Source organism: Acinonyx jubatus, chromosome D1 (genome assembly GCF_027475565.1).
Source record: "Acinonyx jubatus isolate Ajub_Pintada_27869175 chromosome D1, VMU_Ajub_asm_v1.0, whole genome shotgun sequence".
Classification (NCBI taxonomy): Eukaryota; Metazoa; Chordata; class Mammalia; order Carnivora; family Felidae; genus Acinonyx; species Acinonyx jubatus.
In genome coordinates this window covers 12,918,616-12,945,675 of record NC_069390.1, presented here as the reverse complement: position 1 = coordinate 12,945,675, position 27,060 = coordinate 12,918,616, and the positions used below count along the sequence as shown (strand labels likewise).

Below are 27,060 nucleotides of genomic sequence, written 5' to 3'. Positions count from 1 at the left end.
AGAAACAAGCCGGGGCAGAAGCTTGCAGGGTGTTTTCATCCCAAACCAAGGCAGTGACATGCGGACCCCACCGGGAATAAATTGTGGACACTCGTCATTCTGCCCTCCCTGCTCCCCACCCCCACCAGCAACCTCAGGTGTTACTGACAACCCCCGCAGCCATCACCCCTGCAGCCAGCATGGCAACCTGCTTCATGCCAGGGGAGGGTTGCATTCATGAACTCACATAATCCTTACGACCCCAGGATGTATTCCTACTGTTACCCCATTTTTCAGATGAAGAAACAAAGGCTTCATGAGTCTAAGTCCCAGAGCTTGTGTGGGGAGAAGCTGGAAGCTGGTTGTGGACAGTCCAAACAGCAGAGCTCAAGCTGCCTTTGCTGTTTATTCCTTGTGGCCCCCCCAGTTCCCGCCACAAGCCCCCCAGTACTTATCATCTCCGCCACAGGTGAGGAACCGAGGGTACCCGTGATTTAGGGCCTCTTCAAGGTCACAGGGCTGGCCAGTGCCTGGAAGGCCCAGAGCCTTTCCCATATGCCTCCTACATGAGTCCACCTGGGACCCGGGAGGGCCCCTGGACCCAGGAAACAGATCACTGAGGGGCCCAGGAGCACATGTTTGGAGTTAGGGAAAAAAATCTAAGCCAGGGAGATGGGCTGGTGTCACTAAAAGCTTCCATCCTGGGTTTAATCACCCTGCGCAGCCAGCCCTGCAGTGACTCCTGGTGGCCAGTGAGACTCAGGCAGCAGCGTGTCCAGGAGCAACCAGACGTGTCCCCCCCCCCCCCCCGCTTTGGAACTCCTCATCGCCCAACGAGGCCTGAAGCCTGTGCCTCGAAACCCAGATGCAAGTGTCCTCCCACAGGTGTTTGAGGAAGGACTCTGTCTGTCCCCCGGTGTCACGCCCAGTGCATTTGGGAATCATCTCTCCCTTGGGGGCTGGCAGGAAAAGGTGCTCCGGGAATAACCGCTGGGCTCACTGCTCCAAGCTTCAAACTCAGAGGAGAGGGTCCACCGGCGGCCAACGCCTTTAGCTGGGGAAGAGTTGGCACCGGGTCAAGGGACAATGATTAATGGACACGATCTCACTCCTTGGAAAGTCCAAGGTGGCTCTTTTGGTTCTATTATTACCTACTTCTCCATCTGCTGACCTAGGCTGCTATCGTGGTTCACCATCATCTGGGACGCCCTTGCTCAGGCTGCAGAGGGGGACAGAAAGAGAGTGGGGTACAACATACCAAGATGTGCCCGAGGGGACACCCCAGAACAGGGTGGGGGGGTAACTAAGGTGGGCTGACATTTTTGACAACTATTTGATGACAAAGAAGAGCTTATTTTAGTGATCGCACATACACAGTCACATGCCGGGGAGAAAACATGCCGGCAGGTTAACCGTGGCCATTTCTGAGGGGTGCAATTAACAAGGATACCCCTTTCTCACGCCCTTTGTACTCCGACCGGTTTCACAACCACCGTACGTTTCCTACGTAAGAGCGAATGCAAAGAAAAGGCAACGTCTAAAATGCACGTGACCTTAGGAGTCAGGTCTGGATTGAAATACCCACGCCACAACGTGCCGCGTGCCCGTCTGAATGAGCTGGGACATGACTCGCCACGCGGAGCCTGACGTACCTGGTTCTTCATTTGTCAGATGGGACCGATGGAAGGGGACTGACATGGTCACACTCTTCCTGAGGCCGTGGGCCGTTCCTTACACAGAGGGTGTTCTCTGCCCCAGGCACACGCGACCTGACCTAAGGGTGGTGAGGACGGATTTGCCCCCGCCCCTCTCCCCTGAGGCTGGAGGCCAGACAGGTTGCACTGGGAGCCTGTCGCTGAGCAAAATCAAAACTTGTGAAACCCCTGAGTTGCTCACTTTGTTTGAAAGAGCCGTTGGGTCCGTGTGAGGAGGAAGTTGCGGGAAGAGGACCCTCGTGACAGAAATAAGAGTCTGCGCCCATGGGCTGCTTCTCTTAGCTTACTCATCGTCCCCAGAAATCATCTCTACTCTCCCCGGAAAGAAGTGTTCTCTCCACTTCCTGGCCATCCAGATACTTTTTTTTTTTTTTTTAAATAACAGCTCTATTGAGATATAATGCACATACCATGTAATTCGCCCATTTAAAGTGTATAATTCAGGGGCACCCGGGTGGCTCAGTCAGCTGAGCGTCCGACTTCGGCCCAGGTCACGGTCTCACGGTTCGTGAGTTCGAGCCCAGCGTCGGGCTCTGTGCTGCTAGCTCGGAGCCTGGAGCCTGCTTCGGATTCTGTGTCTCCCTCTCTCTCTGTCCCTTCCCAGCTCATGCTCGCACTCTGTCTCTGTCAAAAATAAGTAAACTTAAAAACAATTAAAAAAATAAAGTGTACAATTCAGTGGCATTTCGTATATTCTGAGGTGTATAATCATCACCGCTATCAATTTTAGAAAGCTGTCATCTCCCTAGAAAGAAAGCCCTCAGCCATTAGCAGTCACTACCTCTTGCCCCAGACCTAGGCAATCACCAGTCCACTTCCTGCCTGTATAAATTTGCCTATTCTTGGACATGTCACATATGAATGGAGTCATGCTCTATTCAGTCTCCTGTGACTGACGTTTTCATTGCCACAATGTTTTCAAGGTTGCAGCATACATTGGCTTCATTCTCTTTTATTGACAAGCAATATTCCATTGTATGCATATACCACATAAAAAAAATTTTTTTTAATGTTTATTTATTTTTGAGAGAGAGAGAGCAGGGGAGGGGCAGAGAGAGAGGGAGACACAGAATCCAGAGCAGGGTCCAGGCTCTGAGCGGCCAGCACAGAGCCCGACGCGGGGCTTAAACTCTCGAACCGTGAACTCATGACCTGAGCCAAAGGCAGATGCTTAACTGACTGAGCCACCCAGGTGCCCCACATATGCCACATCGTATTTGTCCATTCACCAGTGACGGACACCAGGCATCCTTTCTGAATTTAATATATTACCATTAATGATAGCCGTGATCATGGAGCACCTGCCATACGCAAGGCATTTGACCTAATTTCTAATCCTTGCAACTGCTCAGGGAGATGGGCTATTTCGCCCATCCTACAGATAAAGAAACGGAGATGTAGGGGTGAAGTGGCCCATCCGAGGTCCCACTAGTGACACAGCAAGAATCAAAGATGGGCTGGTCCAGGCCCCAGGTCCATGCTCTTCCCATTGCCCCATGCTGTCCCCACCCCCATGTGCTCTGCTCTCGCCTTCCAGTTGGCTGTGAGGCCAGAAAAAGAATCCTCTCATTCACCCTAACTGGGTGGCCAGCACGCATGAGTCAACGAGCCAGGTGACATCCAGAGGCCACCCCATGGGGGTCACTGCCCGGGTGATGAGACGTCATGCAAGGAGACGGGTGCTGATCACCAGGAAGGGTACCGAGTGCTGGGAACTCATTGCTGCTAGATACCCCGAGGAAAGACTTTTAGAGGAGATGATGTTTTTAATATATTTTTTAATGTTTATTTATTTTTGAGAAAGAGACAGAGAGACAGAGAGACAGAGAGAGTGCGAGCAGGGGAGGGGCAGAGAGAGAGAGAGAGACACAGAATCCAAAGCAGGCTCCAGACTCTGAGCTGTCAGCACAGAGCCCGAAGCAGGGCTCAAACTCACGAGCTGTGAGATCATAACCTGAGCCGAAGTCAGACGCCCAACTCACTGAGCCACCCAGGCACCCCCAGCGGAGAGGATATTTTGAGCAGAACCCGAGGGGACCAGGCAGACTGTCCAGGCAGCAGAGACAAGGCAAGCCTGTGCAGAGGAGCTGATGTGCTCCCAGACCCAGAGACCAGGAAGCTTGGTCCACAGGGATGTGTTCTGTCCTCCTAAAGGTGTGAGGTGAAGAGTACGGGGAGAAGTCGGAATCACACTGGGGGAGCCTGCGTGCCAGGCTGGAGTCCGAGCTGTGTCCCGTGGACAGCAGGAAGCCACTGAAAGTTCTGAGCAAGATAACAAAGTAAAAGCCTTCCATTAGCTGTCTGTTTCCTCTGCTGTCTGTTTTCAGACCCAGGCTCCCAGGCCCCTGGAAATTCTCCTGCAGTTTCACAAAAGAGCTGGCTTCAGACTCTTGGGCATCTTCGTGCCTCCAGAACCTAGGACAGTGCCTGATGCCCTGTAGCAGCTCAATAAACAGTAGTTGAATGAATGAATGAATGAATGAACAAATCAGTCCGCCTGACAGCCTCTCCCCCTCACCATCCTCTCCTAGTGCCTCTGCTTGCGTGCTCCCAATTCTCCATCTCACCCCCCTACCCTCTCTCCCTCCCAGCCCCTCACCTTCTCCCCCCTGGCTACCCCTCTCCTTTCTGGTTATGAGTAAATAAAGGAACAAAACGCTCATGCCCTCCTGCCGTGTGCTAGGCAGCAGCAATGACTTTACTTTTTATTCTTCTTTTTTTTTTTTTTTTTTTTTTTTAGCAGCAATTACTTTAAATTCTCACAACAGCTCTCGGGGATAGAAATGATTAACTACACTTTGCAGGTGAGGAAATTGTGATTCACGGTGGTTACGGGACCTGCCCGGCGGCTGAGTGCCGGAACTGAGACTCACAGGGACCTTCTGATTCCATCTAGGGCTCTCGGCTGGGGGTGTGGAGTGTTGGGGGAGGGTGGGGAGGAAGAGGAGGCAAAGGAAGGAAGCATCAGGCCCATGTCCCAGGACCAGGAGAGTGGGTCCCGGTCTGAGGTTCCACCTCCGGGTCCAGCTGCTACACTGGGGATGCTGCACCCAGGTTCCTCTGCCCCACTCCCGCAGCCACGCCCCAGGCTGGAGCACCCCCCGGCGGAAGCACAAGCAAGCACACACATGCACACACACGTGCACACAGGCACACAGCAGCCCAAAGCCGTGAGAGCCACTCCAGTAGTTGCCTCGGGCAGAGAGATTTTATTTTTCTATAAGATTACTCCCCAGAGAAATGTTTTCTTTTATGCCCAACGTAAATAATAGAGGGAGCCCCCTCCAAGGGCCGGGCCCTGTCGCCAAGGTCACCACAACCGTACTCTTCACCTGGAAGCTTACCTGGCACAAAGGGCTCGACACACAGAGGCCTCACAGCCAAAGAGGTCTGAACAAGTAGGTGACAAACCTCCTCCCCATCACATCACCTCCCCTTAGACCGGGTGTCTACCAAGGTCATGTGCTTCCTGCTCCGAAACTAAGAACTTCCATGGGCCTTTGCTCTGGGTCCGTCTGACAGCAATCAGCGTGGCAACGGGGCCTCTTCTCTTGTTAATCCGGGTGTCAGCTGGCCGTGAAACGTCTTTTATTTTTTTAAAGAAACAGCAATGGCCAATTAATACCGGTAGCCTGGGCAGGCAGAGCGCGCCTGGACACGGGGTCCTCCAAGGTGGGGAAAGATTAGCAAAGCGTCCTCAGCGTGAAAAGCAAGAGCTTCGGAGCTAGGCAGTCGCAGGGGACTTCCGTTCCCGCCGGCACTCCCAGTACACCATAAAGGGGTGGACAAACGTCAAGACAGTGGCCAGCACCAGCATCACGTTCACCTGGCGGGGAGAGAGGGGAGGAGTGAGGTCCAGAACTCTGAGCAGCAGCCGCCACCAACAAAGGAACAGCCTCGACTTTCTCCTGAGACACTACGGTGCCCAGGTCGGGGGGGGGGGGGGGGAAGACTTCTTTTTCCTCTCTGCCCGGAAGAGCAGAGTCGGGGAGGGATATCGTGCCCATTTCACAGATGAAGAAACAGAGGTCTTGAGAGCACTCAATGACCTGCTCAAGGTCACACGGGAAGTTGGGGACAGTGGCTGGAACACACGTCTTCTGAATACGGTCAGACTCGCTGGAGGTCACAATCGAGGCACTCTCCTCAGTTCTGAAGTTCAGTCCCTTTTTTTTTTTTCTCCCAATGACTGACTTACGCTTCTGCTCTACACTTTGCTACCCTTTTTTTTTTTTTAATTTTTATTTATTTCTGAGACAGAGAGAGACAGAGCATGAGTGAGAGAGGGGCAGAGAGAGAGGGAGACACAGAATCAGAAGCAGGCTCCAGGCTCTGAGCTGTCAGCACAGTGCCCGACGCAGGGCTCGAACTCACAAACCATGAGATCACGACCTGAGCCGAAGTCGGTCTCTCAACCAACTGAGCCACCCAGGAGCCCCTTGCTACCCTTTTTTAAACGAGGCTAACAGAGCTGTGCGGTGGTCGGAATATGAAATTCAAAGTCAAACGATTTCTGCTCCTTGGCTTTGTGCTTCTGAATGTCTACGTCACGGAACCCAAATCCCTGAACTGATGTCTTCAATCTGCAGAGAGGTGAACCACCACACCAGCAGGGCTGGGCCTATGAGTACCCCTCCAGTGTGGGGACGCAGGGGTGAGGGTACAGAGCTCCCAGCCCTCGGAATAACCATGGAAGCCGATGCGTGTTGTAGTCCCAGGGCCGAGGCCAGGGCACCGCAAGCAGGAAATGTCTTTCAAGTCGTCGGTTTTCATTTGAAATGTTGTGAGCACTTTACATTCTCTGCCAGAGTACGTCTGCTTGTTTCCACACACACAAAGACTATATTCTCCCCAAATCTCTTGGCAACCCCGCAGGTGAGTCGTGTGGTTTCAGGTACCCCTGCCTTGTGGCAGGGGTCCCCTGCTACCCCAGTTTGAGAAATAAGACCAAGGATGCACCCATGTGCAGAAACATTCCTAAAGGAACCATCTCAGCCAGATGTAGGGCGCCCCCTGCGGGGGCCCCTCTGAGGCACCCCAATCTAGATGTCCTTGCTGGCCTAAGGCCAGGACCACGCCCCTCCCCACAGTACTCACGTAGAGCGGGTCGTTCTGGAGGGGGCCTTTGATGAAGGTGAAAATGGGGAACTGGAGCAGAGACACAATGGCTGACAAGGCCATCACCAGCCCAAAGAGCTTCCCGAAGTGCTCCGCAGGGAAACTGGGGAGAGAGACAAAACAGGGTTCCCGTGAGCTCCAGGAGCCCTCTTTCCAAGGAAGGGCCTGGCCGTGGTGGGCCCGTGGCGGCCACTTCTCCCAAGTCCCCCAGTCCTAGGCCTGGTTTCACTCACCCACACCCAACACCCACATAGCTCTCCCCCCCTCACCTTTGCTCAGACACAGAACACGGAGGAGGTATTGTGCGGGGCCCCGGGGAAACAGCAGGGACCCAGACACAGGCTGTGCCCAAAGAGGTCTCAAGAAAAGACAGACACATGAACAGGTCAGTATTTGCTGGGTGATGGGTGCACTCTCAGAGGAAGCAGGACCAGAGTGCCAAGGGCACAAAGAAGGAAGACACTCTCTTTCTGACTCTGGGACAGTTGAACCGGAAGCGGGCCTTGGAGGGTGTACAGGTAGATAAGAGAGGCAGAGAGGAGAGCTGATATGAAGGCTCCAGTTCGTGAACGTTCTATCCCTCCCACCAGCTTCTCCCGCTACCCCACCCTCTACACCTGCTCCCAGACCCTGCCTCCCTCACTGGACCAGCCCCAGGTCCATCCAGCACACTTCCCTTTGGGCCCGCACGTCCCCGGTGGTGTTACGCACCCCAAGCCCACTTACGCGAGGGTGAGGAAGGCTGCGTTGCCCCCGTAGAGGAAGGAGCGGCTGATCACTTGCAGGATGAAAGTGACATACTGGAGAGGCAGGATGGGGACCGAGGCACAGAGGGCGAAGCCCAGGCAGAGCAGAGACGTCAGAGCCAGAGAAGGCACCGCCGAGCGGAGAGCCACCGTCATGGCCGAGGACCCTGGTCCAAAGGAAAAAGAGGTTGCGCATGGAGGCGAGCACGGTGGAGGATGGGGAAGGGACACAAAGACGCGAGAGGAAGTCGAGCCACCGTCCCCGCCCCACCAGCCGTCCGGGCAGAAACCTCTTCCTCCCACATGCTCATCTCCAATCCATCCCCCAGTTGCCATTCAAGGGCACCCACTGCTCTCTACCCCCACTGACTCCGCCTGGTCCGTGGGTCACGTGCTCTGCCCCCTCCAAGCCACAGCCATCTATTCTGTGTAGCTCTCGGGCAATGGCAACATCAGTGCCGCAGCCACAGGACGGATGGGCAGCAGCTGACAGGGCCAGAGGAGCCCGTGTCCCGGAGCCCCCTCGGGAGGGAGAGAGCTACGGGCCACGGCGTGGAGTGGGCACCTTCACCCAAGAGAGGGTGAGACAAAATATAATGTGGGTGTTCATTACAATATCCTGTAATCATCTGCAACGGCACAATAATACTTCAGAGAATGCGGACTAGATATATATCTTCTGCATTTCTTTAAAAAGCCATAAAAATAATTACCTAAAGAAAGAGGGAATGAATGGGGGTCCAGGGAACAGGAAGGGAAACGAAACTTCTTCAAATATATTGTTTCACAGCTTGGAAAAATAGAACTGTTTGCTAGTAAATGACTAAAAATACAATTAGGTGTGCCTGGTGGCTCAGTGGGTTAAGCATCCGACTCCTGATTTCGGCTCAGGTCGTGATCTCGCAGTTCGTGAGTTCAGGCCCCGTGTCAGGCTCTGGGCTGACAGCACGGAGCCTGCTTGGGATTCTCTCTCCCCCTCTCTCTCTGCCCCTCCCCTGCTTGCACTCTCTTTCTCTCTCCCAAAATAAATCAGCTTTAAAAAAAATTAAATTAAATTAAAAGAATAGGACGAAAACAAAGCAATCACAAAAACTCAGAAACCAATGGACATGTATATACGTCAAGATGGTGACTCTTAAAACACAGTAATTTGACTGTACATCTCTTTGGGATATATCTTAAGGAGAAGGAAGGAAGGAAGGAAGGAAGGAAGGAAGGAAGGAAGGAAGGAAAGAAGGAAGGGAAGAAGGAAGGGCAACAGTACTCAGCAATCATTATTAATAGTACTGATATTGCGAAGCCAGGCATTATGTATAAGATATATTTTTAAAATACTATACATGTGTATATGTATACAGTGCACAGCATATAGAGAAAGTGTATACAGTATACGTAAATAGCATTATTTAGGAACTACGATTTTCAGAGGAAGAGAAAAGAGACACATATAAAATCAAGAAAGTAAACTTTATTTTTTTGGGTTTTTTTTTTAATGTTTACTTATTTATTTTGAGACAGAGACAGAGAGAGAGCACAAGAGTGCAAGCGGAGGAGAATCCCAAAGATTCTCCCAAGAATTTAGAAATTCTCATTTCTCCCAAGAAATTAGAAATCAGAACAGAGCCGGATGCAGGGTTCGATCTAACAAATGGTGAGATTGTGACCGGAGCCGAAATCAAGAGTCAGACGTTTAACCGACTGAGCCACCCAGGTGCCCCAAGAAAGTAAACTTGGAATTAAAATGTTACCTCTCTCCAAGGCCTCGAAGCACAGACAACCCAGGAGAACCGGAAGTTCTAGCATCCAGACTGCAGTCTTTAAATACCATTTCCCACTTAAAGGGACCCAGGACTACTTGGGGAAATGACTGCTTCAGGTCTGGGGCAGGAAACTTACCCCGGGACACGGATCTGAACATGTCGCTGTGTTAGGGAGTAAGACAGTCTCTAAACCCGCTGGCACTGTGTGAAAGGACACAGACTCTGACCTGGTGGTTCCCAGTGGCCAAAGAAGATGGACCGATTCGAGCATAAAGAAGAATCGTGACAGACATGGATGGAAACGTGTCAAATATATTTAAATTGGTCTTTTTTTTTTTTAATGTTTATTTGTTTTTGAGAGAGGGAGAGAGGTGGAGTAGGAGCAGGGGAGGGGCAGGGAGAGAGGCAGACAGAGAATCCCAAGCAGGCTCTGCAGTGTCAGCACAGAACCCGATGCGGGGCTCGAACTCAGGAGCTGTGAGATCATGACCTGAGCCAGAGTCGGACGCTTACCCGACTGAGCCACCCCGGCGCCCCTGTCAAATATATTTAAAATGAGACTTTAAAAGAGAAATGACGTTAAGAAATAAAGTAATGAACGAAACAACGGAGAAGTGACAGCTCATCACCTCTGGAGGTTGCTAGGGCACCAAGTCAGTACTCTGAAACTGGTAAACAGAGGAAAAGCCAAGCACTTATCTCAGGGTACAAAGCCACCAATGAGGGAAAGCTTTTCTTTCGGGAGGAACTCTAGCAAGTAAAAGCAGAAGGAAAGACAGAAATAGAAAATCTCCATTTTGCAATCCTAATAAGATAATGGATCCCGGCAGTGATCGCCAGGAGCTACTAAAATCATTAGCCAAAAGGCTGATGGGAAACTCGGTAATGGGTGCATCAGACTGGCAATGTCTGGACCCACTGATCAATCCTAACATCGTAAGAACAGACACAGCGAGTACCAGGGGCTGATAGGAACCAGAGGAAGCCCGAGGCTCCACCTCCGAAGCATGCTCCCAAAAAAATATTAAACTGCGTCTCCTCAAGCCTCCAATCTGCCTGTTTACAGGAAATACCCAATCAAAGAAACATTTTTAAATGATACCAAAGGATGCCAAATCCAATCTGGGGGAAATCTGACAGAGCAAATGACCCAGTTTCTTCAACAAATAAACAACAAGAAGAAACAAAAGGTGGGGGGAGGGGAGGGGACATACAAATGTAAAAAGATACGGAAGGCTCATCAACCAAATAAACAGCGCAGACCCCGTGTGCATCCTAATTTGAACGAACCAACTGTAAAAAAAAGGCATATCTGAGACAATTTGGGAAATCTGAACGGGACTGCATGTTAGATGGTATTAAGAAATTATTGGGTTTTGTACGTGACCATGACATGACGGTACCGTTGACATAAAAAGGGCCTTGTTTTTAGAGACCCAGACTGAAGTATTTACAGAGGAAAGGATCTGATGCCTGAGATCTATCTCAAAACACACCAGCAGGGGTAGGAGGCACAGTGCGGGGGAAGAGGGTACCTCAGAGGCCCCCTGTTCCTCTGGTCTCGGAATCCAAGGTCTCATCCACGCTCCTTGGCTCAGCACCGCCTGCCCCTTGTTACCTCTCCCCCTTCAGCACCTTCTCTGTGCCCTGGGTCAGCCGGACATCCCCTCTGGGATTCCCCAGATTCCCCCACTATTTTGCTAGCTCCTTCACCTTCCTGACCTCAGCGTATTCCTGGGCTGCTCTCCCAGGGCCCTCCTCTTCCTCTCCTCACTTCTTGCTCGTCCTTCAGGCCTCAGCTCAGAAGCCACTTCCTCCAGGAAGCCTTCCCTGACATCATCCGCAACCTCACCCAGCACAGGCTTTGTGCCTGTGTGTCCCCATCGCCCCCACCCCGGGAGCTGACTGCATGGACGGCAACGCCTGATCAGGCAACGCCTGATTGCCTGTCCTTCTCCATTCTCTATGCGGAGAACAGCTTGAGAACAAGGGCATCCCTGTCCCGTCCGCTGTGGAATCTGGAACTATGGCTGGCACATAATTCACACTCCGTGACTAGTGGATGGACGAATACGGATGGATGCAAGCAGAGAAGTATTAAGAACAAAAGAGAAGGGGACTTTGGCCGCGCATGAAGATTCCTCCTCTTCCGGGTTCTCCAGGCCTCACCTGTGCTTTTCGCTTCCTTCTGGTACTTCTGCTTGAGCCGGTCCATGAGCAGGCCGTTCCAGGGGGCACACAGCACTCCGAAGAACTGAGTGATGGCGAAGGCGTTTGTGTAGGCGCTGACTGCGGAGGGCAGACAGGGGGTGGCTGGTAAGAAACTTCCAGCACTGCCTTACGGGAGAGGACTCTCCCCACCTGCCTTTGCCCTGCCTGTCCCTCCTCCCCACACCCCTGCTCAGACCTTCCTCCAGACCACATAGCCCCACCGAGCTCAGTACGCCCCCCCCCCCCACCCCGCCTCAAGGTTCCAAGTCCCCGGCAGGGACACAGAGGCGGGCTGCACCACCACCCCACCCCCAGCCCTGCCACGTACCTAGCGCCCTGTCACCCTTGGCCAGGCTGGTGAGCAGAGAGTTGAGGGTGCCGATGAAGAGGTAATGCCACAGCTGTATCACAGACAGCCACACCAGGTGCCAGGCAAAGCGCTGAGAGAGAACATAGCTCCAGAAAGAGCGGGGCTCCTGCTGCTTCCCTGGTCCCAGCGCCTCTGATGGAGAGGAAGGATCTGGGCATAAATTACAAGGTAGGGGAGTGGGATGGGCAGGAGTGTAGGGGCCTCACGGGGCAGCCTAAGGAGTGAGCTCACCTTCTCTTGGCTTCCAGGCCTCATCCGGCGTGTTCTCCGAGCTGCCAGTAAACAGCACGTCCCCACCCTATACCTTTGTTATCCCGGCCCCACCACCATGAATGACCCACCCACGTCCCCCCTCCGTCTGCTGAAACCCCATCTGTCTTTCGCAGCTCGGATCCAATGACACTTCTTGCACCAACACTCTCCCAGCCAGGACGGGGAAGAGAAAGACAAGGAGAACAGAACGTTCGCTGGAGACGAGGTGAGGGTCAGTAGGCGGACAGCCACTGTCTCAGCAGCAACTCGCGCCCCTTCCCTTGCTTTCAGTACCAGGATCCCGAGTCTGTTCTGGAAATCGTCCCCTGCCTGAGTCCTCGTGGTCCGGGCGGGGCTGTGAATGACGTGTCCTGTTCCTCACCCAGGGTTGACCAATTCGATCGCTCTCCCTGGCGAGGCCGACTGGCTGTGATTTTAGTCCCCAGGGATCCCCAGGGGCATCCTGGTTCTCCTCTTCCCGGGGCCTGGCAAGTTCACGTTCCCCTTAATTTTGTGAGCTTTCCCAGAATCCTGTTCTTGCTTCTACCTTGTCGGCAGTGCTTTGGGATGTTTGTAACCGAAGCCCCAAAACAGAGGAAGGAAGGGAGGCGGCAAGGGGATGAGAGAGGGTGAAGGGGGAAGGGGGGGGTTGGGCGGGACATCTACAGGCAACGGGACAAAAACAAGGCAGACTCAGGGACTGAGGGGTGGGAGGAGGGGAAGACAAATGACCTGGGGGTTGGGAGGACGTCTAATGAGACTAGGAGAGAGAAGAGGGGCAGAAAGAGAAAGCACAGAGGTCTACGCCCTTCCATGGACCCTCTGTAAAAGGGAGGTGAGGTGGGGTGGAGAAGACCCCCCACATCCTCTTCTGGATGGACCGTTCCTTTTTTTTTTTAATTTTTTTAATGTTTATTTATTTTACAGAGAGAGAGAGAGAGAGAGAGAAAGAGAGTGAGCATGAACGGGGGAGGGGCAAAAAGAGAGGGAGACACAGAATCTGAAGCAAGATCCAGGCTCTGAGCCGTCAGGCACAGAGGCTGACTCAGGGGTTGAACTCACGAATCGTGAGATCATGACCTGAGCCGAAGTCAGACGCATAACTGACTGAGCCACCCAGGTGCTCCTGGACGGACCTTCCGTGACTCTGAGTCCCCGGGGCAGCTCTGGAGGCAGAGCACCAGGTCGGCCTTGGGGCTGAACCCGCAGGACTCACCTTCCTTTGCTGGAAGGGACTCCTTGGACTGCAGCTCCAGCTTTTCAGACTCCGCCGTTTTCTTCTCTTCCTCCCTGGCATCGTTCCCAGAGCACAGGCTATGGACACAGAAGCCCCCAGCCCAACCCCAGGACTGAGAGCTGAGCCTGAGATTCAGGCTGCAGGGACTCCCAAATTTCACTGCACAGGCCACAGCCCAGACCAGTCACAGCAGAATGTCTGGGCACAGGAGCCAGGCTTCCGTAACTTTTTTACATGTTTATTTTTTATTCATTTTTGAGAGAGAGCGCGAGTGGGGCAGGGGCAGACAGGGAGGGAGACAAAGTATCCTCAGCAGGCTCCCAGATGACAGGAGAGCCCAACACGGGGCTCGAACTCACGAACCGTGAGATCATGACCTGAGCTGAAATCAAAAGTCGCTTAACTGACAGAGCCACTTAAAGACGCTTAACCGACAGAGCCACCCAGGTGCCCCAGGCTTCCTTTATCAAACCATATCATTGTCATTATCATTATCAAACCATAATATGCTTCTATTATGCAGCAAAGTTTGGGAACCACTGGAAGTGTGGGCAAAGCGGGCGAGGCCTGGGTTCAAATCCCAGTTCTGCCTCCTCCCAGCTATGGAAACTTGGCTCAGACTTAGCCCTCCTGAGCCTCATTTTTCTCACTTGGAAAGCAGAGATAAGGATATCTATCTGAGAGGATTATCATTCAGTGAAATCAGAGGGCACAAGGGGCGTGGCAAATAGTAAATGAGCACCAATGAATGCCCCCCCCCCACCTGTGGTGCTAACTGGAAAAATGGTCACATTTCTGCACCTGCTCTGTTTTCTAACCTTTGCAATGGGACTTTGCGGCTCTGTTTCCGCAGCCCCTGTATCGGGGCTGGCCTTGTGACCTGCTTCCACCGAGGGAATGCAACAGAAGTGATATTGGGCCAATTCCAAGAAACCCTGTGCACGTCTGCACTGTTTCTTGGAACCCCGGAACTAGCCTAATGGAGGATGAGAGCCACGTGACCCAGACATCTTTGTCACCTTGAATGACTGCCAGACAAACCCCATATGAGGGAGGCCATCGTCACTAGCCAGCCCCCAGCTAGCCCACCAGATGACCGGAGGCATAAGTGAGCCTGTCAACACCATCCAGGCCTGTCTCTGATTAGTAGAACTAGCCAGCGACCCACAGACTCATGAAAAATAAGAAATGCTTAATGTTACTGAGTTTTGGAATAGTTTGTTACACAGCAATAGCTAGCTGATACACCCCCAGTCTAGTCCTCCTGTCCTGTGACAGGAGGTCACATCTATCCCACCCCTGGCTTCCTGCCGCAGGTCAGGTGAAAGGTTCTGGCCCACGATCACCAGATCACAGTCCTTACCCGTAGCTGTAGTTCGAGGGCACCGGATAGGGGATGTGCCCTCGGGGCATCAGGAGGAAAGTACGCCCAACATGCCAGGCACTGAAGACGGAAAGGAAGATGAAGGAGGCCTTGAGGCTGATGCCTTGTTCATAAAGGAGCTGCAGAAGGAGAAGGGGAAAAGTCAGCATAACACCCATATTCGTGGCAATCTTAGTTATAACATCCAAAAGGTCAAAGCAAACCATTTGCAGAGAAGTAGGTAAACGAACTGTGGCACATACGTACAATGGGACCTTATTCACCCTTAAAGAGGAGGGAGGTTCTGACACGCGCTACAACATGGGTGAACTTGAGAACGCCCTCCTACGTGAAATAAGCCAGGCACAAAGGATAAATACTGCATGATTCCACGTGCATGAGGTACCTAGAGCAGTTCAATGCACAGAAACAGAAAACAGAAGGGCGGTGGCCTGGGGCTGGGGCAGGAGGGGGGACAGGAAGCCATTGTTTAACAGGTACAGAGTTTCTGTTTTACAAAGTTGAAAGGAGACCTGGAGAGGGACGGTGGTCACGGTTGCACAACAGTGTGAACGACCTCAATGCCACTAAACTGCACACTTAAAAATAGTAAAGATGGTAAATTTTATGTGATGTGTATTTTAGCCCACAAAAAAAGTCAGTGTAAGAAGCATGGGCTGGAGCCCCAGCCTGTCACCGGCTCTTGCCTTCCACCCTGAATGCTGATCAAAGACGCCTGACCCACACACAGGCTCACCCTCACCCCATGGCTCAACCAGCAGGGGAGCCACCACGTCACCCGTCACCACGGCCTTGTAGAGTCTCCTAATGTGGCTTCTCAAAGACCTGCCAGCCTACTGCTTTTTTATCTTACTTAACAGCAGCCAAGTCCTTTCTCTCAAACAAAACTTTACACAAAAATTCAACTTATGAAACACATCGGCGGGAAGAACCCAGTCATCCTCCCCCTCATTCTCCTTGGTGACCGACATAATATCAAAGAGAACCCCTCAGTGTTCCTCAACACCCAGTTTGAAAACCGTTGATGTAGCCCAATGTCCTCCTTTCACAGGGGGTGGAAGTGAGGTCCAGAGAGGTGCAATGAACTGCTCTAGGTCAGAGGAAGCGGCAGCAAGGTCAGATCAAATGGAGAACTCAGCTCCTGCTCTGTCATTCTCTCTCCTTCCACCTCTAAGGAGGGAAGAGAGAAAGGAAGGCACACCCAGGGGAAGGAGGGAGAACCAGGAAAGTGACTCTTATACCAGGGGTAGAGAGGCCTGGGTAAGTGCCCCTGGCACTCAGTCTCTGGGTGCCCCTCCAAGCCAAGGCGCTCATGGGACTAAGCTAGTCTCATGTCTAGTAGTGACTCCCAGAGCTCCTCTTCTCTTTCCCGATGGCCCATGGGCTGTGCCAGCTGCCTCTGGCCTAACACAAAGCCTGGAGGGAAGTCCCAGGTTAGGCAGCTTCGAGTGTCAAAGACCCACACTCTTTCATTCCTTCCACTCAGTCATCCTTAGTGTCCTCCAGCTGGTTGCCTCATAATCACAGCATAGCTGCCACAGCTCCAGCTATCACATCCTGCCATCACAACATTCAAAGAGAAAAAGTGGGAAGGGGGGCCAAGGAGAAAGGCTTTCTGTCTGCTCCGCTCTCACCTTCCATCAGGGAGGGGAAATGTCCCCTAAACTCTTCCAGGACATACACCCTTCATCTCATTAACAAGGACTGGATAACATGACCACCTTTACCCATCACTAGCAAGGGGGACAGGGATTGCCGCAATTGGCTTAGATCAATGAGGGTTCATCCTCTGGGTTGGCACCTCACTGCCCAGGTAGAATTGTTAGTAAGGAAGAAGGTGGAGTGGCTGCTGGGTGAGCCACTGATAACACTGGGAACGGCCCCTCCCCTACCCCCTGAGCCCCCAAATCAGCCTGTAGGAGAGCTGGAGAGGCCTCTGTGTCTGCCCCGCTGCTCCCACCAGCTACCTCTCACCTTTTTTATCCAAATCAGAAGCTCACAGGTGCAAACACCCCACTCCAAAGGGCTCCCAGCCTCGGCCTAGCACCAGCTGGGGCACATCATAGCCTCTCCCCAAAACTCCTAGGTAGGCATAAAGAGCCTAATCACTACCAGGTGAGGCTCTAGCAGCAGACAGGTCCGGGCTCAAGTTCAAGAGTCACATTTACTGGCTGCAGGAGGGTCGAAGGAAAGAAATCCTGCAAAGTTCACAAGACAAGTGCCTGGCACGTGTAAGTGTTCCGTAAATGTTGCTAACGGATATTTTTTACCTTAATGATGAGGAAGACAGCCGAGGAGGAGTCAAATGCTCCATTGTAGAGGGTGATGATGGTCGAGCGGTGTTTACCAAATAGGTTCCCAACCTAGAGAACACATGAACCACGTATTTGTCCGTGAAACAGTATTTCCTGTACACCCAGCATGCACCAGGCCCTTACTCTACCCAGACCCATCTCCATCCCAGGAGCCGCTGCTCTGGCTTGAGCCAACCCCACAGGAGGTAGCCAATGCGGAAAAGCGATTGTCCCTCCCTCCACCCTCCCCAACCTCACGCCAGGTGCCTGGCATTAGGGCAGGCTCACACCTGCAGGTTGGTGATCAGGAACAAGATTCCTCCAACAGTGAGCATGGGCATGGCCAGGAAGAGCAGGAAGGCCGAGTCTGGAACAGTCAAAGACAGAGGTGGGGGTCATGTCACAGTGCAACCCAAACATGGGGCCCCAGACTCTGGCTCCCACCTGCTCCAAATTCCCAACAATCCTGGGTCAGGGCCCCAATGCCAGCCAGCCTCCTAGCATCCTCTGAGAATCTTAAGATAGTGGTCAGGGCTCCCCCAAATGTCCCTGCAGAGGGACCCTGTGGAGGTCTCCTGAGCCACTTCTTCCCCACAGAAGGTGGTTCTCGGTCTGTAGCAGACCTGCACGCATACAGGCAGAGGCAAGACTCAAAGCGAAGCCACTGTTCCCTTCCCTCATTAAGCCACAACAGCCCCTCTCTTTATGGTTGATATTGCCGGGGAGAGAAGCCTGGATTCGGCCCCCAAGGCCAGCCTCTAACTTACTGCATGACTTTGAGCTGGATTCCGAATCTGTGACTCAGTCACCTTATCTATTAAATGGGAATAACCGTCTTTGCTCTTCCTATCTTACGGGGTGCTGTGAAATCCGAGCACGAAATGGCCATGGACTGTGTTTCCCTGGTTCATTAAACTTGGAGCACTTGGCCAGCACAACCAAGACACCAGGAAAGAGCACTTCCCCCTACAAGTCTTCGCAAGGCGTCTCTCTCCAGCCTCAGTTTTCTCCTCTACACAATGGGAGAAGAGGAGAATGAACCCGACGGAAACTCCCAGACCGTGGAAATTTTCTATGTCCGTAAACCGGTAAAATTTGAGACAAAAACTTTTAACTACGATAGGGTTGTTGACTTTTGCCCTACTAAGTAAGGGTATTTTCAAAAAGAACCATCTTCCATACTATCCTTTTGTTTTAAAAAGAGAACACATGAGTCTGGGTGGCTCAGTTGGTTAAGTGTCTGACTTCAGCTCAGGTCGTGATCTCAAGGTCTGTGAGTTCGAGTCCCTCATCAGGCTCTGAGCTGACAGCTCAGAGCCTGGAGCCCGCTTCGGATTCTGTGTCTCCCTCTCCCTCTGCCCCTCCCCCACCTTCACTCTGTGTCTCTCTCTATCTCAAAAGTAAATAAACATTTAAAAAAATAATAAAATAAAAAGAGAACACATTAACATGGACAAGATGAAGGACGGAATCTTTCAAATAAATTCTTCTCTCTGAAGCAATCCCTCCATTGTCCTTATTTTTTTGCATTCTCAGTAGACTAGACTGGTTTCATAGACTGGCAATCACTCCCTCAAAGGTTCTTTCAAGCTCAAAGTCTGTGGATCTCTGATAATTGTGGGGGTCAGTGTTTCCTACCCATCAGCTTCCCATCTACCAAGTGCCCCTGACCTTGTGTCCCTTCCACCCATCTGGTAGCACTCACCTGCAGAGATGAAGGCTATGGTGAGGGTGGCACTGGTATAGAGAAATCTGAAACATACAATGGGAGATGGAAAATGATGTCAAGAAAAGACAGAGAAGATAGAGCCAAGGTCCTCCCACTTGGGGTCCCAACAGCCAATCCCTTGGAGAAAGGGATTAGGGCCTGGTCTACAAAGCAAAACTTTGAGTTCTAATTCCTCCTTGCTGTGTGATCTTGGGTAAGGCACTGCCCTTCTCTGGGCCTCTGGAGCCTTTTCTATATAAGGAAATGAGTGGACTCTTCTAGAAATCCTAGGGCACTGTGATTTCAGGACCCACAATCCCAAGGTTATGGGGATCTCTTAGCAGTTTGGGGGTCTTGCAAGGCATGGAGTAAGAGAAGCCATGCCTAAGTGTGATGTTTTGATTTACAATAGGAAATGCACATTTGGTCCTTGTCCCCAGTGCCTGACACAGGGCTCCTAAAACACCTGTAAATTCTTCAGTGATAAGAGCATGAAGAGCATCTTTGTTCTAATCAGGTGACTCTGGGTCGGCTCCTGGATGGCTCCGGGTGGGGGGCTGGTCACCAGAAAGACCAAGCCAGAATTAGAAACTTGGTATTTTTAGCCCTGCCCCCCACTTCTGCAAAAGGTAGAAAGGGTCTGGAAATGATGAATAGGGCTGGAAATGATTAATAATTGATCAAGCCTACGTGAGGAGACCTTCTGGGCTGGTATAGACAACCACAGGCTGAGGGGATGTCACAGCCCAGACTTCACCAGAACAAAAGTTCCTGTGCTCAGGACTGTCCCAGACCTCACCCTACATATCTATTCATCTGGCTGTTTATCTGTATCCTTTATCATGTCCTTTAATAAACTGGTAAACATAAGTAAATGTTTCCTTGGGTTCTGCGAGCTATTCTAGAAAGTAATCCAATCCAAGGGAAAGGCAGTCATGGGAACGTCTGATTTGTAGCCAAGTGAGACCAAAGTTGCGGGTGAGTTGGGGACCTACCACCTGCGATTGGCATCTGAAGTTGGGGGGCAGACTCATGGGACCCAGCCCTTAAACTGGGGGATCTGAGGCTCCAGGTAGATGGTGTCAGAGCTGAGTTACATAGAAGGACACCCAGCTGGTGTCACAGAATTGCATGGTTTGGGAAACCCCACAAACGTGTGGTGACCGGACGTGTCAGGAGGGCAGTGTTCTGTTGAAAGTCAAGGAGCAATGCAGGAGGCGATATGTAAGATTTTCCAAACAGTTGGTGTCAGTGAAGCGGGAGTTGCTAGAACGGCCCAGGCTCAAAGAAACATGTGCGTCCAGAAAGAGAAAGGACGAAAGCATGGGGGATGAAGAGCCTCTGGCTCCTGGGTTGTGGAGAAGTGGCTGCAGTATAATCAGTCACTAAAAGGAAAAGCTACGAACCGAATTCAGAAATGGAGCCAACTCCTGGGGAGCGGGTTCACCAAAGTGCAAAGTAATAAGCAAAAGCTGAAACGTACAAGCTCTTGGTTACCGGGATCCGTGATAGCAAAGACGAAATTAAAAGAGTGCCGGCTCAGATCCTCATGCTAGACCGAGGTCAGATTTGGGGCACTCTGAGCTTCGGCCATTAGCCTCCAAGTCACCCCCAAGGGAAAAATTATGCAGGAGCAACAGAAAGTTCCTCTAAGACCTCTGGTCCCCAAGAAGGTAGTCCGTGTGGGAGGAGGCGAAGCCACGGACCTGGATGGTGGCGGGGAGGCGTGGCATGGTGCAAAGGAGTTGCTACATTTTGTGGGATCCCTCAGCTTCCTGGGGATCCTTTACTGAAATGGGCTGGGTCAGTGACTGACCTGGGGGCTGTGTCCTGGGTTTTGAGTGCAGCAGACTGGAAGTGCACGGGTCTGGGTTGATGCAGGACCCAGTAGCTTGTTATGGAACAATCCACACACACAGGAGGTTATTCCTGAGGGCACAGCCAGCCCGGTGGACTGGATAGAAACCACTGTAAGGTGGTGTGCCCCTACAAATGGAACAGTCCAGATGGGGCAGCTGATCCCCTTTGCGTGCAAGCTGTGCGGGAGTGGCTTGATGGTGACCTGTGCCCAGATCTCAGAGGTAAATGCTGTGGTGAAGGGGGTCCCTTTCACGTGGGCACCCCATAAAAACCTATTGCTACAAAAGGACAAAAAACAGTTTGGAAAGGCTTATTGAATCGCTGGCTCAGCTTCCCCTCCCGGGTCTTATAGATGCTAATAAATATATCAGGTCAATTAACAGAAGAATGGGGAAAGGGAGAGGGGAGGATCAAGAGACTGGTCTTAGAAGAGTAGAAATTTTGTAACAGTTATTAAGGAATAAGGTGAGGAAAGCAAATCCCGATGGGGGTGGAACAGGGAGGAAACAGAGGAGAGTCATGAGGTCATCCCCAGAGGGTGGAAATCTTCAGAGGGTTATAGAGATGTGCAATAAAGGAAATGGACATTTGATAAGGTTAAAAGGTGTTAATACAACACTGCCTAAGGCGGGGGGCGGGGAGCCAAAGGGATACCTGATGGCTCCCAGCATTAAAGTGCCTGCACACAAGTCCGTTCTATTCATCCCCATTTACAAAAATGTTAAAAGCCAGAAGACAGGGGCACCTGGGTGGCTCAGTCGGTTAAGCGTCCAACTTTGGCTCAGGTCACGATCTCACAGTTCGTGGGTTCCAGCCCCGTGTCAGGGTCTGTGCTGACAGCTCAGAGCCTGGAGCCTGCTTCAGATTCTGTGTCTCCCTCTCTCTCTCTGCCCCTCCTCTGCTCTCTCTCTCTCTCTGTCTCTCTCAAAAATAAACATTAAGGGGCATAAAAACACTATGAAAGTTGGGCTGTTTAAACAAGCGTCCTGTAAAAAAGTTGTGTCTACCTCACCTGATGTCTTATGAGAATGCATACTCTGCCTGGCCGGGAACCCTTCCCCTATCTGATGTGGGAAAGCAGCTGCAGACAAAGTCCTAAGGAGGCTCTGGGTAGGAAGAGAAGGGTTGATAGAAGAAAGGGTAAATGTTCATAGGAGACCCAGCACGTTGGGACAGGCTTTGTGAGAATGCTGGCCTCTCCTTTACCTGAACTGTATTATGGGGGTGGCTGCTGTGTGTGTCCAGGCAGGGACACGTCTAGCCCTGTAGACGGGAAGGCGTGTGAATCTGCCCTTCGTGTTAACGGAGCATGTTAAATGGGAGCCAGTGAGACTGCCTGAGCCCAGACGGTGTGGAATAGGAGGTGGAGTACTGGTAGAAGACAAATGCTCTGTGCCATGACCTTATGGGGAGCATAAACTGGGACTCATGGCAAAAGTCTGCGGTTACCTCCCAGCGACAATGACTGGCATCTCGGACGAGGGAATTTCCGTTTGAGGGGCATCTCTTGTCTTGCTCTCAGACATTAACTGAATCCACACAGATAACTGAAGTACATCAAATGATCTTAAAACAGGAAATACCCACAATGTCTAGCATGATGTTGGAGAAATGCTCTAATGGGGACAGCAATGCCCAGAAGAATTCCATACTAAAAATAGCAATGGTTAAACAGGATCGTGTTGCCTGGGGACGGCACGGAGGAGACACCACGGACAGGGAGCCTCTTTTCCCCTAAGGCGGACTCTGGAACCATGTGGGGAACAGATGGAGTCTACCGTCCCCTTGGACGGTGCCCTCTAAAGAACTCTCGATTCACCAACAAAGAGCGACTTGGCTGTGTTCCAAGATGAATGGACAGCATCCTATTTGGAAGGCCCGCACCCTGATCCAAAAAGGTACAGACAGATCAGCTCAGGGGGCTCAATGAACTGCACGCTGCTGTCCTAGCAGAGAGGAAAGACATCTACAATGGAAAAGGCCCCGACCTTCGGGTTCTTACTGACCCAGGGCCATAGGGTCACGTAGGAGGACACTGGAAACCTGGCCATACAGGGCACAGCCCTATGGAAATCCCTACGGCATCGGAGGGGTGCACTAAGAGAACAGGCTTTATGTGAAGGGGTTGTCTCTCTTTCACCCGACTGTCTTTTTTTTTTTTTTTAATGTTTTTATTTATTTTTGAGACAGAGAGAGACAGAGCATGAATGGGGGAGGGGCAGAGAGAGAGGGAGACACAGAATCGGAAGTAGGCTCCAGGCTCTGAGCCATCAGCCCAGAGCCCGACGCGGGGCTTGAACTCACGGACCATGAGATTGTGACCTGAGCTGAAGTCGGACGCTTAACCGACTGCGCCACCCAGGCGCCCCTCACCCGACTGTCTTAAGGGGGGTGGACGCTACGTCTGAACGGGGACCGTTTCCCCTAGCTAGCACGGTGGCTAGGGGAATTCTCCCTCCCTCACACAGTGGCCACAGGGCCAGGACTGCCACGACAGGGGCTGGAAGCAGGGATGATTCCTAAGCAAGAAACTATGTTTTTCACCGTCATGTTAGAATTCCTAAGGGCCTTGTGGGGCAGACCTGCTGTCCCTCTATCTGCCAAATTTGGGACTGACGGTGAATGCCACCACACTGCCTGGTGGGAAAGACAGCCCGCTGGTTCTGTCCCTGTGTAACCTTGCCCCGTCTGAAAGGGGGTGGGGTGACAGGGAGGCACTTGCTGGACGGGTGCTTCTGCCTGTGATCCAGATCCGCACGGTGGTCAAACCAAACACCCCTTCCAAAGGTGGAAGTGTTAGGGTATGGACGGAGAAAGGGAAAGGTAGCCGGTAAGGGGATGAATAAGCGGGCTCTGTGACGAGGGAAATCCAGTGTTACACGAACGCTTCGAAAGCGGCTCAGGGCAAGAGGGCATGTTGCCTTAGCTCAACACCAGACGCCTGAAGGGTAAAGGTACATAATGCCGAGACCACGCCTGCTTTTGGAACCTGACAAGATCAAATGGAAGCCTGTGCATAAGTGGCCCTGGGAGACACTTTCAGATGCTACAACGAGGGCCTGGGTAGTTATTCATGACTGAATGTGTTTCGGATAATGTGCCGGTATCTTTTGACCTTTATGATCGTTTCTGCTACAAGGGACCCACGTTCAAAGACCAGGAGTGCACTGTGGCATTGTGGTTTATCATAAGAAATACATTATTTGGTCTTTGTCCCGGATCCCTGACACAGGGCTCCTAAAACCCTTGTAAATTCGATGACAAGGGCACTAGGAACATTTTTTCTTCCAATGGGGTGACTCCAGGAGGCTCCCGCACAGCTTCTAAATGGGCACTGGTCACTGGAAAGACTAAGCCATGACTGGAAGTTTGGGAGTCTTCAGCTGCCCTCACTCTACTTCTCTAGAGAGGGGAGGGGGCCTGGAAACGGTTAATACTCAATCAAGCCTACATGAAGAAACCTCCATAAAATCCCGATAGGATGGGGCTCAGAGTGCTTCCGAACCTGTATCTTTCATCTGTATCCTTTATCTGATCCTTTAATAAACTGCTAGAACATAAGTGTTTCCCTGAGTCCTGTGCGCTGTTCTAGCAAATAATCCAGCCCAGGAGGGAGAAGGTCACGGGAACCTCCGATTTGGGGCCAAGTCGGACCAAAGCTGGGGGTAACCTGAGGGGCCTGCTCCTTGCAATCGGCATGTGAAATGGGGGGCAGTCTTGTGGGACCCGGCCCTGAACCTGCAGGATCTGACGCTTTCTCCAGGTGGATAGCGTCAGAGCCGGCCTAAATGGTAGGACACCAGCTGACGTCACAGAATTGCTTCGTGTGGGGGAAAAACCCCACATACTTGGTGACCTGATGTGTCCGAAGTAAGTGTTCTATGTGAAAGCAAAAGGGAAATACAGGAAGGACAGAGTTTTTCCGAACATCCGAAGGCCAGAGGGGAGGGAGGGGACAAAGGAAAGGGTGGGAAGGAGACAGGGAGCCAAGGACCAAGACAGACTGAGATAAAGTCTTTCTATAGACAAAGTCTTAAAGAGCAGGAACTGGCTTTATCAGGCAGCCCTGCAGTCCCTCCATCTGATGGCTCATTTCCCATGCATGTGCCAGGAGGCACCTGCTCTGGGTCCTATCAAGGCCTCAGCAGGCCACTGCTTATCGCTGAAGCTGGCCAGCTGCAGTGCCACCCTGTACGGGCGAGGCGAGGTCCCTTACCCTCCGTGAAACCCCCACGGTCTCCCCTCCAATCAGGGGGTCGGGCACTCCCACCACTGGGGATACCCAGGAGACCTTACTAAGTGTCTGGGGAGTGACAGGGGTAGATGGTGAGGAGGATGACAATGAAGCCTGGGGGACCTGGATGTGAGGTCTTGTTGGACATGTAGACAAGGATCCCTGGGGTGAAGGCAGAGTGACCATTTTAGGTTCCGTGATGTTAACCCAGGCACCAGGCCAGCCCTCACCGGAAGTGGGCCCGGGCTCCTGCTCAACTTGAATTTACATTCACATGGAACGGAGGAAGAACAGGGCAGAGGAAAGGGAAGTAGGGGTGCAGGGAAGAGGGTGGGTCCACACAGAGTCCACATCCTGGGCTATTTCTGACAGCTGCCAGGACGGGGCCGGGCAGCGCGACCCAACTGCCTGACCGGGTCCCCCTCCAAGCGAGGCCGCTCCCGGAAGAATTCCTCTTGCCTATGTCTGCCCAGGCCGGGCCTTTGGCACTTACATGGCTATGAGGCGAGCCACGGTGGTCTTGAACCTGTCAAAGATGTAGCCGGCAGGGAATGTCATGAAGTTGTTCATGAAGGACCCCAGGGTGAAGATAAGTGAGAACCTCTCATCCTGGGCTTTGCAGTCTGGAGGAGAGAAAGGGGAGATCTCAGGGAGTTGACATGTGACAGCCCCTAATTACCCCTTGGGGGCTGGTACTTCCCTCCCCAGGTACCTCTTAGACCAAGGTCAGGGAGTTGGTGGGGAGGCGCACACTCCTTTCTGCTCAGCACAGAGAGGCTGGCGGTGTGGGCAGGGGGTGGGGTCCCTCCTGCCCCTTCCTACTGCCTGGAAACCAGACTCTGCCTCCCTAAGGACGTCCCTTACCAGGCTGTACCGTGAAGTTGCCCGTGGCCCCGGCATCTGGTTCACACAGCTCGTCAAAGTAATGCTCTGTTTTGAAGACGTACACCAGTGATGCCCAGCCGAAGAGGACGCCTGCAAAGCCGAGGCATTCCAGCAGCCCTGTCAGCAGGGTGGCCACTCGGAGACACAGACCCTGGCCTTGCATGGCCTGAGCTGAAGCCGGTCCCCAAATCTCACGGGGGGCCTCCCGCGCTGACCACAGGAGCTTCGAGGGCTGGCCTTCTGAGCACTTGGAAAATTCCTCTGGCAAGCCCTTCTGTTCAAGGGGGCTGTGGTTCTGGCTGTTTCGGGCCTGAGCAAAAAACCGGCAGTGGGAGACTGTCTGGATCCTGTAAAATAAGGCAGAGGCTGCTTGGCTCCGGGGGGGACTTGGGGGAAAGGTAGAGGTGGAAGGAGGGTTCCCCGGAGGGGTGGGGAGAGAGGCCAGCTGTTAGAAACAGCTGCAAAAAAGCCTCTCTGCCCCACATTGGCAGCACGTGGGGAAGGAGGAACTGAGCCCAGGTCTGGGAACCGTCCACAGAAATAGTAACAGCGGCAATTCCGGAGGGGGGGGGGGTGACACTTCGTATATGTCCTCACAAAGTCTCGAACAACCTGGCAAAGTTAGCGTTTTGTTTTCTTCAGTTTACTGACAAGGGAATAACAGGTCCAGGGGATGTTGTCAACTTGCCCAAGGTCACGTGGGCTAGTTAGTCACAGCACAAGCCAGTGGAAAGCCTAAAATATCGCACTCCAGCGGGACCTTCCCTGACCCGGGCTAGGACTCCTCCTGCCTCTCCGCGTGTCACTCTCTGCCCAAAGGGAGCCCCGGGGGACCCGGGACCCTTGCGCACCCGCACCCCCACCGGCACCCCCTCCGGCACCTGCACCTCCCTCCCAAGCTCCCTGAGAAGGCGCCGCAGGGGTCCGCGGCCTCCGCTCCCCCCCGCCCCCCCGTCCCCCCCTCGCCGCGTGGCCCCAGCGCCCTACCCGGCAGGCCGCCTCGCTGGGACTCCCCTGCCACCCCGCGCCCTTCGGCTTTTGGATTCGCGCCTCTCGCCCGCCCCTCCCAGCCCCGCCCTCACCCCCACCCCCCACCCCCCTGCCTTGCTCCAGTCCGGAAGGGCCCTGACCAGCGGGAGGCGGTGTCTGGGGAGGTCCACCCACCACCCCCCCTCTCTGTCACTTCCTTTCTCCCTTGCTCACAGTTTTGGCCCTTGGATCTCCAGTCCGTTATCTCCCGCCAGCCCCAGCGGTGTGTGTTTTCCTCTCTCTATCCTCTTCAGCCGTCTGGCCCCTTTGCCCGTCCG

The 27,060-nt window shown here is 52.7% G+C and overlaps 1 protein-coding gene across 3 annotated transcripts; it reads right to left on the bottom strand.

Moving 5' to 3' along the window:
- Window positions 1-3,499: 3,499 nt before the first annotated feature.
- SLC43A3 (solute carrier family 43 member 3) lies at window positions 3,500-26,831 on the bottom strand. 3 transcript variants are annotated; one of them, XR_008290333.1, is made up of 13 exons: window positions 25,733-26,100; window positions 25,362-25,491; window positions 18,772-18,818; window positions 17,357-17,433; window positions 17,043-17,135; window positions 14,752-14,891; window positions 13,368-13,465; window positions 11,858-12,049; window positions 11,488-11,607; window positions 7,539-7,725; window positions 6,792-6,915; window positions 5,039-5,520; window positions 3,500-3,956 (listed from the first exon to the last, which is right to left on the bottom strand). XR_008290333.1 is itself a non-coding variant. In XM_027045206.2 (13 exons), exons 2-13 carry the CDS (start codon window positions 25,914-25,916, stop codon window positions 5,419-5,421), a joined length of 1,494 nt encoding a protein of 497 aa, XP_026901007.1. In that variant the 5' UTR covers window positions 25,917-26,100; window positions 26,741-26,831; the 3' UTR covers window positions 4,884-5,418. The 3 variants fall into 3 exon arrangements, 2 of the variants coding, with proteins under 2 accessions (XP_026901007.1, XP_014932948.1); XM_027045206.2 differs by lacking the exon at window positions 3,500-3,956 and adding an exon at window positions 26,741-26,831 and having other exon boundaries at window positions 4,884-5,520; XM_015077462.3 differs by lacking the exon at window positions 3,500-3,956 and adding an exon at window positions 26,741-26,831 and having other exon boundaries at window positions 4,884-5,520; window positions 11,858-12,031.
- Window positions 26,832-27,060: the final 229 nt, after the last annotated feature.